This window comes from Mercenaria mercenaria, chromosome 11 (genome assembly GCF_021730395.1).
Source record: "Mercenaria mercenaria strain notata chromosome 11, MADL_Memer_1, whole genome shotgun sequence".
Classification (NCBI taxonomy): domain Eukaryota; kingdom Metazoa; phylum Mollusca; class Bivalvia; order Venerida; family Veneridae; genus Mercenaria; species Mercenaria mercenaria.
In genome coordinates, this window is record NC_069371.1 from 39,684,428 (window position 1) to 39,701,771 (window position 17,344).

The following is a 17,344-nucleotide window of genomic DNA, read 5'->3' on the forward strand; positions in this document are numbered from 1 at the left end:
TCGTGTAAATACTACTACTAATAATTGTATTGCTCTCGGGGAATGCGGTCGCCTCCCTTTATGTATAACATATTTTACAAATTGTATCAGGTATTGTTGCAAATTATTACATATGGCAGAAAACAGATACCCTAAATATTGTTACAAGATGCTAAAATCACTACATGAAGTAGGACGGATATGTTGGGCTACTAAAGTAAAAAATATGCTGTATACATATGGTTTTGGATATGTCTGGATAGTACAAGATATAGGTGATGTCAATATGTTTATTCAAGTGTTCAAGCAACGCTTAATAGATTGTTTTAAGTTAGAATTTGCATAATGATATAAACAGCTTAAGCCGCTGTGAACATTATAAACACTTCAAAACACTACTAAATACTGAACGATATCTGCATCTTGATATACCTTTAAAATATGAAATTGCTTATGCGAAATGTAGATATTCAAACCATAAGTTTAGAATTGAAACAGGTAGACATATGAATATCCCTCGAGATACAAGAGTCTGTCAGTATTGTGTAGAAAACATTCATATAAATGTAGAATATGAATTTCATGTATTTTTCCAATGTCCAAGATTCGATGCAATTCGCAGTCAATATCTACAACTGGTATACATTAGGTACTACTGTAAACGACTTTTATGAATTGTTAAAAACTGAAAACATTAAGAGAATAGCAATGTTTGGTCAACATTTACTGAATACATACATTACAAAATGTGAATGTTAAAGGGAGAATACTCACTTTGTTTAATATGCAATACCTAAAAGAGTTGTCTTTCTTTGAATGACCAAGTACACAAACTACATGTCTATACTTAAGCATTATTAATTACAAAATTGAAATTAGAAATGAAACAGGCAGGCATTAATATACCTCCTTATACAAATGTCTGTCAGAACTTTATAGAAAACATTGAAACACTGAACTTTATATTGATGCTGTAAAATGTGAATTTCATACTATTTTTTTTCCAAAGTCCAAGATCTGATGCAATTAGTAATCAGTACTTATACACCTGGTACACATTAGTTCTACAGTATTTTTTCTAGAATAGCAGTGATTGTTTAACATTGAATTACTGAATATATAGATTATTGATGTGAATGTTAAAGGGAAAATACTCACTTGATTCAAACATGCATTATTAAAAAGAGTTGTCTTTCTCTTAAATGCGGGGCGCACAACCACATGTCTTATTACTTGTATGTTTATGTATTGTGGGCCGGTAGCCTTTAATTACAAAATAAAATTGTTGACTTGACTTGACTTGACTTGACTTGAATTTAGCAATTTCTAATTGTGACAGGTGACATATAGCTATAAGCTTGATTGGAGACTTTTAAGTGAGGCATACCTTTCCGATATACGTCGCTTTTTTTTCTCGTACAATCCACAAACTCAGCAGAGTGTACAAGTTCTAAAGATTTTATGATTAAAGTCTAGTTGAGACCGTCAATCGATACTAAATACATACATTTCTTGTTACTAACTGGTTATTATAATTATCAATATACAAACTTGTCATTAAAAATCATAAATGTTTAATTTCGGATTATTGATTAGCAAGCTATTATTTGTTGATAGACAGCCTAGTGTAGCGTTTAGATTTGTTAGTCTCCTATCATAACTATTTATTGTTAGGGTAGTATAGGTTGGGTCCTTCATTAATAAGAGAATTCCGTTTACATATAACAACTTTGAGCCTTTATTATCGAAAGTGATGGCAATATCCGGTTTAATTCCCCCGGGGAAGATAATTATGTTCCCAATATAGCTTTTAATATTCCATATAAATTGGCTACTTTCGCTGATCTGGATCATCTAGACACTTGCATGTATTTATTTAGTTGCCCATGCCGTGCCAATTCGCTACACATGTCTTAAATACATAGCGGTATTTTCAACCTGTACAAATGTAACTGTGTGTAGCTTTGCCAAATATGGAAATTTACTTTATGTACTTTTGTGGGGATATTGAAGGACATTGAAACAGTGAGTTTTTTTTTTCTGTTTTAACTACACGACATTCATTCCGTAAAAACATGCACTGAGTCTATTTATATATAATCCTGTTTACAGCCCAGTGCGACGACTGTATTTACAAGTACAAAACATTCATTCCTTATAATAAAGATTAAACTTTTACAAAATAAATCGCAAAATAGGACTGCAAAAGGAATCTTCCCAGGGCTGTAGACCGGATTATATATAAGGCGACGATGTTTTCTAAACATTGATAAATGCTACTAGAGGGAAGTTTCTCCCGGGAAAAGGGTTTCTTTGGTGGATATCATGCATCAGAAAATGGGGCTCGGCAATCTTTCGGGGGTACTGTCTTAAAAAGTTGCGTTTTACGGAATGAATCGCAAAATAAGACTGCAAAAGAAATCTTCCCAGGGCTGTACACCGGATTATATACAGGGCGACGATGTTTTGTAAACGTTGATAAATGCTACTAGAGGAAAGTTTCTCACTGGAAAAGGATTTCTTTGGGGGATATCATGCATCAGAAAATGGGACTCGGCAATCTTTTGGGGGTACTGTATTATAAAGTTGCCTTTTACGGAATGAATCGCAAAATTACACTGCAAAAAAATCTTCCCAGGGCTGTAGACCGAATTATTTTTAGGGCAACTATTTACTATTATCTGTATTAGTTTACAAGTACATAACATTCATACCGTAAAGAAAATATAATAAAATTATTACACGTAAAATTTCATGTTTTACGCAATGAATCGCAATATTATACTGCAAAAGAAATCTTCCCAGGGCTGTAGGCCGGATTATATATATGGCGACGATATTTTCTAAACATTGATAAATGCTACTAGAGGGATTTTTCTCCCTGGAAAAGGGTTTCTTTGGGGGATATCATGCATCAGAAAATGGGGCTCGGCAATCTTTTGGGGGTACTGTGTTATAAAGTTGCGTTTTACGGAATGAGTCGCAAAATAAGACTGCAAAAGAAATCTTCCCAGGCCTGTAGACCGGATTATATATAGGGCGACGATGTTTTCAAAACATTGAAAAATGCTACTAGAGGGAAGATTCTCTCGGGAAAAGGGTTTCGTTTGGGGATATCATGCATCAGAAAATGAGGCTCGGCAATCTTTTGGGGTACTGTCTTATAAAGTTGCGTTTTATAGAATGAATCACAAAATAAGACTGCAAAAGAAATCTTCACAGGGCTGAAGACCGGATTATATATAGGGCGACTATTTATAATTGTCTGTATCATTTTACAAAATTTAAAATACATAACATTCATTCCGTAAAAAATATAATGCACATTATTACACGTAAAATTTGGTGTTTTATAGAATGAATCGCAATATTATACTGCAAAAGAAATCTTCCCAGGCTTGTAGACCGGATTATATATATGGCGGCGACATTTTCTAAATATTGTTTCTCCTGAGAAAATGGTTTCTTTGGGGGATATCATGCATCAGAAAATGGGGCTCGGCAATGATTTAGGGGTACTGTCTTATAAAGTTGTGTTTTACGGAATGAATCGCAAAATTATACTGCAAAAGAAATCTTCCCAGGGCTGTAGACCGGATTATATATAGGGCGGCTATTTATTATAATCTGTATTATTTTATAAGTATATAACATTTATTCCGTAAAAATATAATGAATATTATTACACGTAAAATTTGGTGTTTTACGGAATGAATCGCAATATTATACTGCAAACGAAATTTTTCCAGGGCTGTAGACCGGATTATATATATGGCGACGATGTTTTCTACACATTGATAAATGTTACTACTAGAGGGACGTTTCTCCCGGGAAAAGGGTTTCTTTGGAAGATATCCTGCATCAGAAAATCGGGCTAGGCAATCTATTCGGGGAACTGACTTATAAAGTTGCGTTTTACGGAATGAATCGCAATATCATTATACTGCAAAAGATATCTTCCCAGGGCTGTAGACCGGATTATATATATGGCGACAATTTATATTAATCTGTAATTTAATACAAATACGTGAAATTCATTCCGTAAGGAAATGCATAGATTCAATATATGTATAATATTGGGTTTACGCAAGGTAATGTATTGAATTTTTTTTATCTTTTATAAGCATGCATAATGTACAGTAAAATGAGGTATTAAAAGTCCAAAATACACTCCTTACGGAGCCCTTGTAAGAAATAACATGAAATTCAGGCGGTTTTTGTTGAAGTACAGACACGTGACACCTGTCAAAATGTATTATGGGTAAGTGAATAATAATGTATTGATTTTTAGATACATGCAAGCGTTTGAATGATCTAGATTACAGAAGTCACATTGAAACCTGGAGTACTAAATTTTTTGAAAACTTGGAAGAAAAATATCTTCCCCGGGGGAATTAAACCGGACATTGCCAAAATGATACTGACTTTAGTGTTTCTATCAATACAAGTCCAAATATCTTGCGTTAGATAAACGAAGTTTCATGTCCCGTTTACAGCAATTTCACTTCCTTCTGTTTACTTAACAATGGAACATGTAAAAATTAAAGTATAGAAAAACGCAATTTACTTGTGTTTCCCATCAAAGCCTTTTAATTCCGGCAAATATTTTATTTTATTCTCTGTATTTTCACTCATGGTGAAATACGTAAAGAAGTAGTAATCTTTACTGACGTGTAAATTGCAATGAATATATTTAGCAGTCACGTGACGTATAACGATGAGCTTGATTGGACATTTTAAGAGCCGTATACTTTTCTAATATACGTCTCATCATAATGATCTTTCACAAACTGGAGTGTAGCAAATTCTAAAATTTAAAGTGTTACGACCGTCTTCTGTACTTCAGATGAATTACATCCCTTTGAAGGATTATTTAGAAAAAGATTGCAAAATACCTTCTTTTCGGCGGTCGTCTGTAGCTATTACAGAAAGAAAATGATACAAATAATTGAGACAAAGGTTCTCGACATTGATAGCCGCTTAACAGTGTAGCGTATGTGGATTTTGAACCCGTTGAAATGTCAGCCATGTTCAGGTCTCCTATATATGTGGTGTTGAAACATCCTTAAACGAGGATGTGGATGCATCGTATTGTGTAGGTTACCAACATGGCTGGCTTAGGAAAAGGTGCATTATTCTCAGGGTTATAGAATGTGCATACACTGCATCCTGTTACGGACTACTGTTTGTATTGTACCATTTATTTGAACTATGAAAACATATTTCTTGCTTTCATGTTAATCTTATAGAGGTGTGAACAAAATATATAATGAAAGCCGGGAACAAGCTGTGACAGGTCAAATAAATAGTACAATAAGATATGATAAACTCACTGGCGCCAGGCCAGAAAGAAAATGCCACTGTACATGTCATACCCTACCCCTAGGTATTCTATAAGAACCATGGCCATGAACGGGAAAATATACTAACCCGTTTCAATCGCGCATTTCATACCTAAAACACACAGTTCGGTAAATGTGTACTATGGATATCAAACAAGTGGTAATTTATCTTCCATTGTGTACCGGTCACATTTCTTCAATATTTCCTACTTGAGAGAAACAACGCGTAGTTTATAGTTTTTCAACGTTACACAAAAAACTTCGTTGAACTTCCCTAGTGAAGTTCCGGTCTAGATTACAAACCATTCTGATTGGCTGATGTGAAAATGTATGTCAGTCGTTGTTTAACTACACGTGTTCGTTAATATGTGTATATTCAGCATAAATGTGCAATATTAATTAAGTAAACAGTACAGATGTATACAAATGTATGACTTTAAATTCAAAATCATATATAAGATGAATTTCATTCATCATTTCGGGCTTTATTGTAAAACTGTAAATATTTTGCATTCTGTCTTTTGCTTGTTTACATTTCGCCTAACATGTGCACACTGCTATGACCTCTAGACCGGATGTTCATTAGGGGAGTTCACGCAAGTTTTTTCTGTAACGTGTACGAAAGCATAAACTATGTAGAGTATCTCTGCAATATGAAATATTGAGACAAAGTGACTGGTACACAATGTAAGATAAATTACCGCTTGTTCAATATGCTGGGTACCCATTCACCGAACTGCGCGTTTTAGGTGAGAAATGTACGACTGAAATGGGTTAGTGCACTTTCCCGTTCATGACCATGGTTCTTATAGAATACCTAGGGGTAGGGTATAACATGTAAAGAGGCATTTTCTCCTGGTCTGGCGCCAGTGGATAAACTCCATCGGTACTGAATACAGAAATTGACGAGATACTAACTGGTTATTACAAGTAACAATTTACAAGCTTAGTCGTTGATCCTTCTCAACACTTATGGCCGGTTGCAAGACAGTTACACGCTAGAGTTAAGCGAGAGTTCTTGTGATCCGCCGACCAAACGGGTTGCATGAAACGCCTTCTTAGGTAATCGTTACAATTCTTGGCCAAGATATGGCTGTGTTGCACGACGAAATTTTCACGGTAACAATTTCTCAGTGGACACTTCTTGTACAAACCTGGTTGTTAGTAGGTTTATCGCCGAGTCAAAGTATATTTTAATGTAAATAATGGTTTGTTTTCAATTGTACCTGAGGTAAATTAAAGTATTCCTGTGTGTTATTACCTGGATATGTTTGAGGAACTTTATAGAGTTCAAATATAGATATAGTATGATGTTACTATCTCTGTCAAAGCCCCTCCGTCTGAAACAATATTATCGCATTGTTACATTTGCTTTCTATGATCTTATTGTTTTCTACAAGCTCTATAAAAACTTCTTTCTCATAAAGAGAAAAACACTCTCTTCAGTTACTTGTATTAACAAGAATTTTGTTGAATTAATGATATTTGAGCCGCGCCATGAGAAAACCAACATAGTGGCTTTACGACCAGCATCAGCGCAGTCTGGTCAGGATCCATGTTGTTTGCTTTCAAAGCCTATTGCAGGATCCATGTTGTTTGCTTTCAAAGCCTATTGCAATTAGAGAAACCGTTAGCGAACAGCATGGATCCTGACCAGACTGCGTGGATGCGTAGGCTAGTCTGGATCCATTCTCGTCGCAAAACCACTATGTTGGTTTTCTCATGGCGCGGTTCGTTTGTTTCCAAATGAGCGTGAATGTTGAATAATTCGGTTAAAAATAATAATTATAAATGTATTATCTTATTATCATGATAAATTAATAGTAATAATAATACTAACTTTATTTTCTGATTCAATTACCTTTGTTCAATTTTATATTGAATGTACAACAATTTAAGTGAAACGAGACGAAAAATTCAAAATATCAGTAACCGATCAATTACACCTATAGGATATATAAATACAATAAACTTAAAAGGCACATGAAAACACAAATGCTAATTTCCAATGTGGTCTAGGAGTATTATGATATAATCTGTCCTTCTGTTAATGACAAGCCAACAATAATTAACAGTTTAGAAATTCGATGTCTCTGTGCATTCTGCTTTCGTACGTACCTTCATAACATTCTGAAAAAGACTTATTACAATCAACTAGAAAATGTGGCCGCTAGAGTGTAAACAAAGTATTTCCAAGGCTTGACCTAGTGACCTAGTTTCGACCTCATGTAATCCAGTTTTGAAGCTAACCTAGATTTTATAGACTGAGGCAAACATTCTTACAAAGTTTTACGAAGATAAAACGGAGAATGTGGCATCTTGTGTTAACAAGGTTTTTCTGGTATTTAACCTAGTGACCTAGTGTTTGACTTCAGGTAAAACAATTTTAAGCTTGACCTAGATTTTTTATTCTTACAAAGTTTTAAGAGGATCAAATTAGCCTCTACAGTTTTAACAAGTTTTCTTCTATGATTTGATTAGTTTTTGACCTCAGTTAATCCAGTGTTTCATTATATCTAAATTTTACGGAGACAAACATTCTGACGAAGTTTTCAGAATATCGAACAAAAAATGTGACCTCTACAGCCTTAACAAGGTTTTCATATGCTTAAATGTAGTGTCCTAGGTTTGACATTTGGTAACCAAGTTTTAAACTATTGGCTTAGATTTTAAAGAGACACATTTGTGTTTTAAGTATATACGTGTTTTTAATAAGTCAATGAAGTCAGCCTAGGATGGTTTTGAAATGTTTTAATAATAGATAATTTTTATAAGTATAAGCTTGTTCATAAATTACGAAGTCCGGAAATGGGGTTTTCATGTTAAAAAAAGGATTTATTTTTAAATTTATTTATGTTCGTAAACTTACGAAGTCCAGATTTTTCTCTACTTTCTATAGTCTGAGACAAGTTCAGTAAAATATGTGTTTTCTAAGTATATAAAATTTTGTTCGTAAATTTACAATGTCAAGTCTTTGAAGGTTATCGAATGTTTTATTATCATAAAAATTTAATCAGTTTGAGCGAGTTCGTGTATTTACGAAGTTTGGAAAATAGGGTTTTCATGGTAAAAAAGGACTTAATTTTAAATTGAGTTATGTTCATAAATTTGTGCAGCTTTTTCTATACATTTTATATTCTTAGCTAGCTTTTTAATTTTCTAAAACTTCTAAAATAAGTGTGTAAAATAAAATGTTGTACGTGAAGGTACAAAGTCAAGCCTGTGATTCTTCAAGCAAGGCTTTTAAGTATACACTTGCATACATGTTAAGAATATGCCATAGCCTTTCTAAAGTACATTCTGCTTTAAGTATTGCATCTTTTAGCGGAAATGTGTTAGTATAAACATAAAACAGCATACCAGGCCTTGTTCCGTCTATTGTATGAAGGAACAGGTCAGATGGAGCGGGAGACCCTATTGTCTATTTTCAATTGAAGGACTTTTTCTAAAAACCTTCTGACTTGGAGTACTAACATTACGTTATTGTGATTTTGACAAAGCCAAATCAGCTAAGTTTAACATTAAGTTGTTAGTTTTTTGTTCTCTTTAAAGGGAAAAGATGTCAATGTTCACTCCTAATTAAATAAAAACACTCATGGTGGTTTCAGTTGTATTAATACTGATCAATGCCAAGAACAAATTATGACAGGAGAGCCTACTTGTCGTTTCGATGTAAGCGAGTATAAAAAATGGAGGTTAAGCAAGTTTTCATAACGGAAGTCAATAAAAAATCACAGTACGTATCTATACGTAGCAAATATACTATAATTCAAATTGAACAAAAGTTTTAGCAGTCACAATATTACATATTTTCTGTCTTAAAAATTAACATAAATAGTTCATTGGTTTAAATGTACAGGTAAATGGCTACGATTTCAGAGATCACAAACTGTGTTTAGAACGGTAGAAGAATAGCCAGAAATATGTCCACTGGCGTGATTTACGCTAGAAATTGAAGTCAGATCAGTAAATTAGAAGCAAACAAATTAATGAATTTAGATTTAATAACTCACTTAAATGCTTATACATTGTGTATTTAATAACACTAATAACAATAACGTGATAAAATTTAAGTCTTCTGTAATAAAGGTGTTCAAAGTACTGTATCTGTGTCTGATTTTTATTAGGTTTCATCTTTCAAATAATCGAGTGATAAGACATGTTTTTATATTCTTTTGCTAGGAGCAAATACTCAAAATGCAAGACTTGACTTGTTTATATGGGGCATTTTAGCTATATATTTACAAATATCATTCGACTGCGTACAAATGCTAGCAACCAATTACTTGCGGGAATCGAACAAAATAACATTCATAGAATTTGCCTCGTCCGTAGACTAAACCCGTTCAAGGGGCTTATACAAGATTTCAGAACATGCATTATGGAATTTTTTTAAAAATTATCACTTCTTTCGGCCCTTATTTTCGAAACGGTGTTATTGGAAATTGAAATGTGATTTATATAAACATATATATATATATATATAAACTTGTATTACATAAGACTATTGACATGAAATATATTAACATAACGATTATGACTAATCAAGTACTACGTAAAGTTCCACAGCTTCAACCTTGATAGTTAATCTTTAACTTCTGAACAAGACGGGTGCAAATTAGCATTTTTTTTAAATGAATAGAAAAATGATATGAAAATATAATATCGTATAGCACGATATCGACATAGTTGATATAGGTGGGCCAGTGGTCTAGTGGTAACACGATTGATTGTCAATCTAGAGGTCTGGGTTTCGAATTCCGGCCCTGGCACTGGAAATTTCTGAGATGTTCCTGAGTGTCTCCCACCTAACTTAGAGGCCTGTACTGGTTCTTCACAGGAAAGATGGCTTCGCGTGTATCGGTGCTATTTACCGGGCATGTTAAAGAACCAGACTGTCTATTCGCAAAGAGCTAGGGTAAGTTAGCCGGACATGTCTGTATCTAAAAAGGATTTCTCTCTCTCTCTGTTCTGGGGGCTTTATCTCACTCTGTCCCTTTGGTCAGATCGCTCTCTGTTTGTACTAGTAGAGGATGAATTTCGCGCCCTGTGTGGCTGCGTTTGCTGTATATAAAGCGCCTTTGAATAAGGGCGATATATAAATCTGATATAATAATTTAATAGTTCAAATAACATGTACCTAAAATAGTGATTAGGTCGTAAGTAATGTACAAATAGAATTTTTTAATATTTGCTGACTATTAGACCTATACTTACGTATCTGTGGTTAGTGTGTTAGTAAGTGTCTTAATGTTATATTGATAGTTAAAGAATGGACCTTGGAATGGAACTTGTAATGTGCTGAATTCTTGTACATGTTAATGGCGTTGTAGATTGATTGCTTAGAGGTAAGGTATGAAATGATCAACCCGAAAATATCTAGTTCGAACGCTACCTGCAACACAAATAATAGCGAGCATTTTAATAATGTATCAAAGTCGAGAATTGACCTTTAATAAATAAGTATAACGTGTAAAGCATTTAAATATGTACTCGATCATTTATGTTTGATTAAATGCAGTGCTGGTTCTGCACACATTAAGCACAGTTATGTTGCATATCGATGAAGTTTCTGTAAGCCAATACAGCTTGATATTCTTTTTATTATAATATGTATGACTTGGACCATAAAGTAATGATTTACTTGTTAACCGATTTATTTTCCAACCTGTAGATGACTGTAAGCGCCTAACATTGTGCTGAATGGTATTTGTCATTGGAGAACCATGTTAGCTCAGTTTATATGACTCTGTCAAATGTATTTTGTTTCGTAAGGAATGTCATTAAAATAGTACCCAAAGCAGAAAATTATTAATCAAGGAAGTATTGATTTCACCTAACTTTGTTATATCACCTGGAGACAGTTATAAATTGAGGTTTTCTCAAGAGTATTAATAATGTTAGTTTCCTTATTTTCTAAACGTCTAGCTTTTTAAAAGTAACTTTTTACATTTTATATTTATTTCTAATTAATATCTGGTAGGAATTTGAAAATGTAATTTTCGAAATTCATAGTAAACTGTTATCTTTCTTTTCGCATGTCTTGATACGATCCCTACTGGAAAACAATTACCTAACTTCGATCGTTTTTATGCAGGGTGTATGGTTTACAATGCTTAAAGATTAAAACACTTGATGTAAATTGTTGTCATTTGCATACATTAAAACCCCATTGTTATGACACATCTTGGTCCATCAATGCAAAAGGCCGATGAACGTATAGTTGTATCCACATCATGGCTTCCTTAAGCGCGAAGCGATGTTTCAAACCGACATCGGTGAGGGGCAATTGATTCAAAGTCAGCGAACTTCACCACTCCGCCATGAAGTCATAAACACTTTAAGTAAAGCGATAAAAATCAATAATTTAAATAACTTATTACAAACATATATTGAACCAATAATAGACTAACGTTATAGATAGTATGTGCTCTTGTGAGGTACATGAGACAACGTATCTTTCTTTGCTTATTTGATGTTTAACCAGTGAAAAGTATTATGGGTTACCTGAATCCTTATTCATCCGCACGTCAAATAAAGGTATTAATATATTTTTTTTCGCAGAGCCCATTTTTTGTCATTTGAGACAGCACCAGAAAGAACCGAAAAAGTGTTTTTTTACATGTTTATTTACATGTAGTCATTATTAAAGGGTACATCAAAGCACTGTAATAGTTTGAATAACAAATTATACTAATTAGTATAGTATTTAGTGCCGAATAGGTCACTGCTTACATGCATATGGCCTTTAGCAAATGGTGTGACTGTTATATTGGACTAACTTGAAACATGGGCCATGCAAATAATTGAAATCACTCCACTGCTGATTACATTAATTCCTTATTTTTAATCCCCCGCCGTGGCGGAGGGATTATAGGAATGGTCTGCGTCCGTCCGTCCTTCCGTCCGTCTGTCCGTCCTTCCGTCCGTCTTTCCGTCCTTCCGTCCGTAACAAAATCGTGTGCGGTCCATATCTCCTAAACCCCTTGAAGGATTTTCATGAAACTTGGGTCAAATGATCACCTCATCAAGACGATGTGCAGAACCCATAAGACAGCCTTGTCGGTTCAAGGTCAAGGTCACAACTCAAGGTCAAAGGTTTGAGCCTGCCATTTTATGTCCGCTCTATATCTCCTAAACCCCTTGAAGGAATTTTATAAAACTTGGGTCAAATGATCACCTCATCAAGACGATGTGCAGAACCCATGAGTCAGCCATGCCGGCTCAAGGTCAAGGTCACAACTCAAGGTCAAAGGTTTGAGCCTTCCATTTTGTGTCCGCTCTATATCTCTTAAACCCCTTGAAGGAATTTTATAAAACTTAGGTCAAATGATCACCTCATCAAGACGATGTGCAGAACCCATGAGTCAGTCATGCCGGCTCAAGGTCAAGGTCACAACTTAGGGTCAAAGGGTGAACCTTCCATTTTGTGTCCGCTCTATATCTCCTAAACCCCTTGAAGGATTTTCATCAAACTTGGGTCAAACGATCACCTCATCAAGGCGATGTGCAGAACTTATAAGTCAGCCATGTTGGCTCAAGGTTAAGGTCACAACTGAAGGTCAAAGGTTTGAGCCTTCCATTTCGTGTCCGCTCTATATCTCCTAAACCCCTTGAAGGAATTTTATAAAACTTGGGTCAAATGATTACCTCATCAGAACGATGTGCAGAAATTATGAGTCAACCATGCCAGCTCAAGGTCAAGGTCACAACTAAGGGTCGAAGGTTTGAGCCTTCCATTTGGTGTCCACTCTGTATCTCCTTAACCCCTTGAAAGATTTTCATCAAACTTGGGTCAAATGATCACCTCATCAAGAACTCATGAGCCAGCCATGTCAACTGAAGGTCAAGGTCACAACTAAAGGTCAAAGGTTTCAGCTCTGTATCTCCTAAACCCCTTGAAGGATTTTCATGAAACTTTGGTCAAATGATCACCTCATCAAGACGTTGTGCAGAATTCATGAGTCAGCCATGTCAGTTCAAGGTCAAGGTCACAGCTAAAATCAAAGGTTTTACCCTTTCACTATCCATAGCAGTGGCGGGGGATTTAGCTGTCTTTCAGACTGCCTTGTATCCTAGGAATAGACGTTTTCATAATGAAATACTATCACATGTTTCTGTTAATAAGAACTTGTCATTTCTATCATAATCATCTCCAAAATCGGGTGCAAAGTGTAATAAAAAAACATGGAAACTGATTCATTATATTGACTGTATATATCAATACATGGCCAAGGTGGAAGGTCAGGATTGAAAGGAAATGTTTCTGTTCATTGTGTTTCCACACTGTATAAATAAACAAAAAAATATATATATAAAGTGTGTTTTAAGATTCTGCATGCCTAATAATATTGAGAGTGGGGATCAGCATTGTATGGTTAGATATGCATCCCTGTGAGGCTTAAGATGGACCTATATTGTGAAAAATCTTTACACCACAATCGAATTGCAACTACTTATTTCTATTTTCGACATTTATACATAGGCGTAGCGACAAGGGGTGGGGAGGGGGGACAGGGCCCCCACCTGATATTTAGGGTGGGGATCAGCATATGGTTTGGCAACCCCTCCAACTTTGGTCTTAAAACCTGATTGTTTTTCTCACAAAAACAGTAGATAAATGTATGAAGAATTTAGATGTACTGATATGGCTTTGTGAGTTTGATATTATGTCTTGTATGAAAATGTTAAGGGGAAATCAAGGTAAGTTAAACTTGCCGGGTACACTATTTCCTTCCTCCCTCAAACTTTGAATTCACTCCTACGCCACTGTAAAGGGAATATACAAATAGGAAAGGCGACTACAATCCACTAGTTTTCTAGGTTAGAGTTCCAAGAAGAACGTGTGTAATCAAAGTGACACTGTATATTAGTGCAATCACAATCAACTGCAGGTTTTGTAATCTTATATTTTAGCTTGTCTATGTACATGTAAACAATGAAGACATGAGTTAACTTTAGTTACAAAATCATTAACCATCATACTTCCACCAGGCAACAATCTGGAAACTGAAAATGTTATACTGCATGGCAGATGTGAAAAAATATTCCAAGCTTCAGCCTTTGATGCTTATATTTATCAAGATGTAAGGACAGTTATTTTCTACCAGTCATGATGAATATTGTGTACTAAGTTTAGTAGACACTTGTATGATTCATGAATCTCTCTGTGCAAATACCATAATATCACTTTTTTCAACAAATAATATTATCTTTCAATCAGTTTTAATTCTTACCATCATACTATTTGCATGTGGACCGATTAACCCGAAAGTCTAGTTTAAAATCATATTTTCGCAGCATACTCACCGCTCATCTGTTGTGAAAGATGATAGACTGACAATATCTCAGGCTCGCCCGCTTAGCTCAGTAGGTAGAGCGTCGGTCTACGGATCGCGGAGTCGTGAGTTCGATCCTCGGGCGGGGCGTGTGTTCTCTGTGACTATTTGATAAACGACATTTTGTCTGAAATCATTGGTCCTCCACCTCTGATTCATGTGGGGAAGTTGGCAGTTAATTGCGGAGAACCGGTTTGTACTGGTACAGAATCCAGGAACACTGGTTAAGTTAACTGCCCGCCGTAACATGACTAAAATACTATTGAAAAACGGTGTTAAATCCAAAACAAACGAACAAACAATATCTTGGAGCTAGGTATGATATCGACAAAGCTCAAATTCCCTATTGATTAAGTCCAAAGTAGTCACAAAAGGTAAAGTACAAATATAGAGCTAAACTGGCTGAACTTTTAACCCTACCTTGGACACGGAATGTCTAGTTTGAACCCTACGTAGGACACGGATTGTCTAGTTTGAACTCTACGTGGGACACCGATCGTTTAGCTTGAACCCTACTTGGGATAGTGATAGCTTTCGTAATAAATTCATATCACGTATCATCTTTCGTTTTTATTTGTCCATTGAAGTTTGGATTTAAAGCAGCTTTGGTCGTGCACTTATCATGAGCCCAGTTATTTATATATCGATGCAAGTTTTAAGGTGATGTACTTTTTGAATTTCCGGTGAATAACAAAAAACCAAAGAATATTCAGTTCTTTCCAAAAATCGTTATATCATGATTCAACCAAATAGTTTCCTTTGTCTACCAGAAAGGAACAATTCTTATATCTTAATATCGAGATTTGATACCTTTATTATAACAGACAATAAACTAAAACAATAGACATTCATATGTGACGTCGGTGAGCTCAACAAAGCAATTTCAAGCACAAATATTAATGTGGAATATAAAGTAAGTTGCACATTACAATATCCGTCCAAGATACTTTCAAAAACAATGCATTTGCAGAATAGAGAGATAAAAATAAGTTTGACAGCTTGCGAAAACTAATGACAAATTTTGACAGGTATATGATGACTCATGACCTAATTAATTTTTTTCTGTTATTTCTAACTTCCAGATTGATTTTCATAAAATGGGTATTCTTTATTGTAGCTTACAACTCATACATTTAAACAATAAAAGAATATATTGTTACCTCACTGTTGTTTTGTCTATCCATCTCTCGTACGAATTCCTATTGTTTCAGTCATTTGTCAGTAATTAGAGCAACTCACAGTGTTGCAATCATACAAAACACATCCCTTGTTTTCACATAGATATTGAGGATTTATCTAATTAGCACATGTATCGGAAACACAATTTCAATACCGACTGTGTATTGTAATAATGCTAAACTATCTCAGTCGTGACGTCTCCGTAAGTCAAAATATCATGACAGAACATGTTAATAATTGCCACATATATGATTTTGATCTTTAAATAGATATTTACGTCTTAACCGAATTATTGGTTTGAAATGGTACAAATATAAGCGCCTAACATTGTCTTTTGAGTTTCAAGGTTTCTCAATTTTATGGCATGATCGGTTCGAATATATATTTTTTTTGGTAAGGTTTTATGGTTGATAAGCAGGTTTACAAAACGGGACTAAAAGGAAGTTGTTGAGCTGTATCTAGATATAACAAAGCTTAGTGCACAGACTAATACTCTAATCGCAATATCCTTGACATAGTAGAAAAACGGTTGTAAATCAATAATCAAAGAAGGAAGTATTAATTGCACCTAACTTTGTTATATCATCTGGCGACAGGTATACACGGGGGTTTTCGCAAAAGTATTTTTATGTAACTAGCATTTTTGTTCTATTTTTCTAGTCTTCTAAAGTGACATGTAATTATTGTATGAATTACATGAATCATTTAGTTAAGATTTGTGAGTGCAATGTTCGAAGTTATTGTAAACAGTTGTCTTTATTTTTGCATGTCTTGACATGGTCCCTATTGGAAAGAATGCCTAACTGTCAGCTGTTTTGTACATAAGTTTGTCGATATCTGTGCGGATATTACCTTACAATGTTATTGAATGAAAACGTCAATGTTGGCATACACTGAAACCCCGACTTTACTACACAGCTTAAACCTGTGAATACAAAGAGGCGATAGGCATAAAGAAATTTCTTTACCTATTTTCTCTCTTATGAACTTCTTACAATTTTATTAGTTTGTATCCATAGACAGCAATATAATAGATTCAATTAATATTCTACCACAGCATATGTATGGACTGTTTCAGTCTTATATTAAAAACACAACAAATTAAGTAAAGCAATACGACATTTCTATTTTATTTTCAATTACAACTTTAGATAAGGCCTGAAAATTGTTGTTTCCGGTATACCGACCTACCCGAAAGTTTTGGCCCGACCGTAAATATTTTTATGGCCTTGGACATTTTTTTTTTTCAACTTTTTTAACAAAATGTTTCACAACTGCACTTTTTATAATTTAAACATGGTAAGTGATGTTAGAAATCACCGACCTACCCTATTTGTTTAGCATGTCACCGGAAACAAACAATCGTTTTTAGGCCTAACATGTAAGCGTTATCAACCCATATACATACTGGACGAATAAATTTACTTACTGGCAAGATAATATGAGGTGTAGCATTGATCTGCATGTACAGAAGATAAAATTTCTTCTCTCTGCTTATTTGATGTT

General features: G+C 34.6%; 1 protein-coding gene across 3 annotated transcripts in view; it reads right to left on the reverse strand.

The window, feature by feature from the left end:
* LOC123530911 (uncharacterized) overlaps positions 1-16,089 on the reverse strand; it is a 55,318-nt gene extending 39,229 nt beyond the window's left edge. For 2 of the 3 annotated variants that reach the window (XM_053517206.1, XM_053517205.1), the window contains exon 1: positions 15,820-16,088. In XM_053517206.1, coding sequence (XP_053373181.1) covers positions 15,820-15,843 — 24 coding nt within the window. In that variant the 5' untranslated portion in view covers positions 15,844-16,088. Of the gene's footprint in view, positions 1-15,819 lie in introns of all 3 variants that reach the window. The other variant, XM_053517204.1, reaches the window with a different exon arrangement.
* Positions 16,090-17,344: the final 1,255 nt, after the last annotated feature.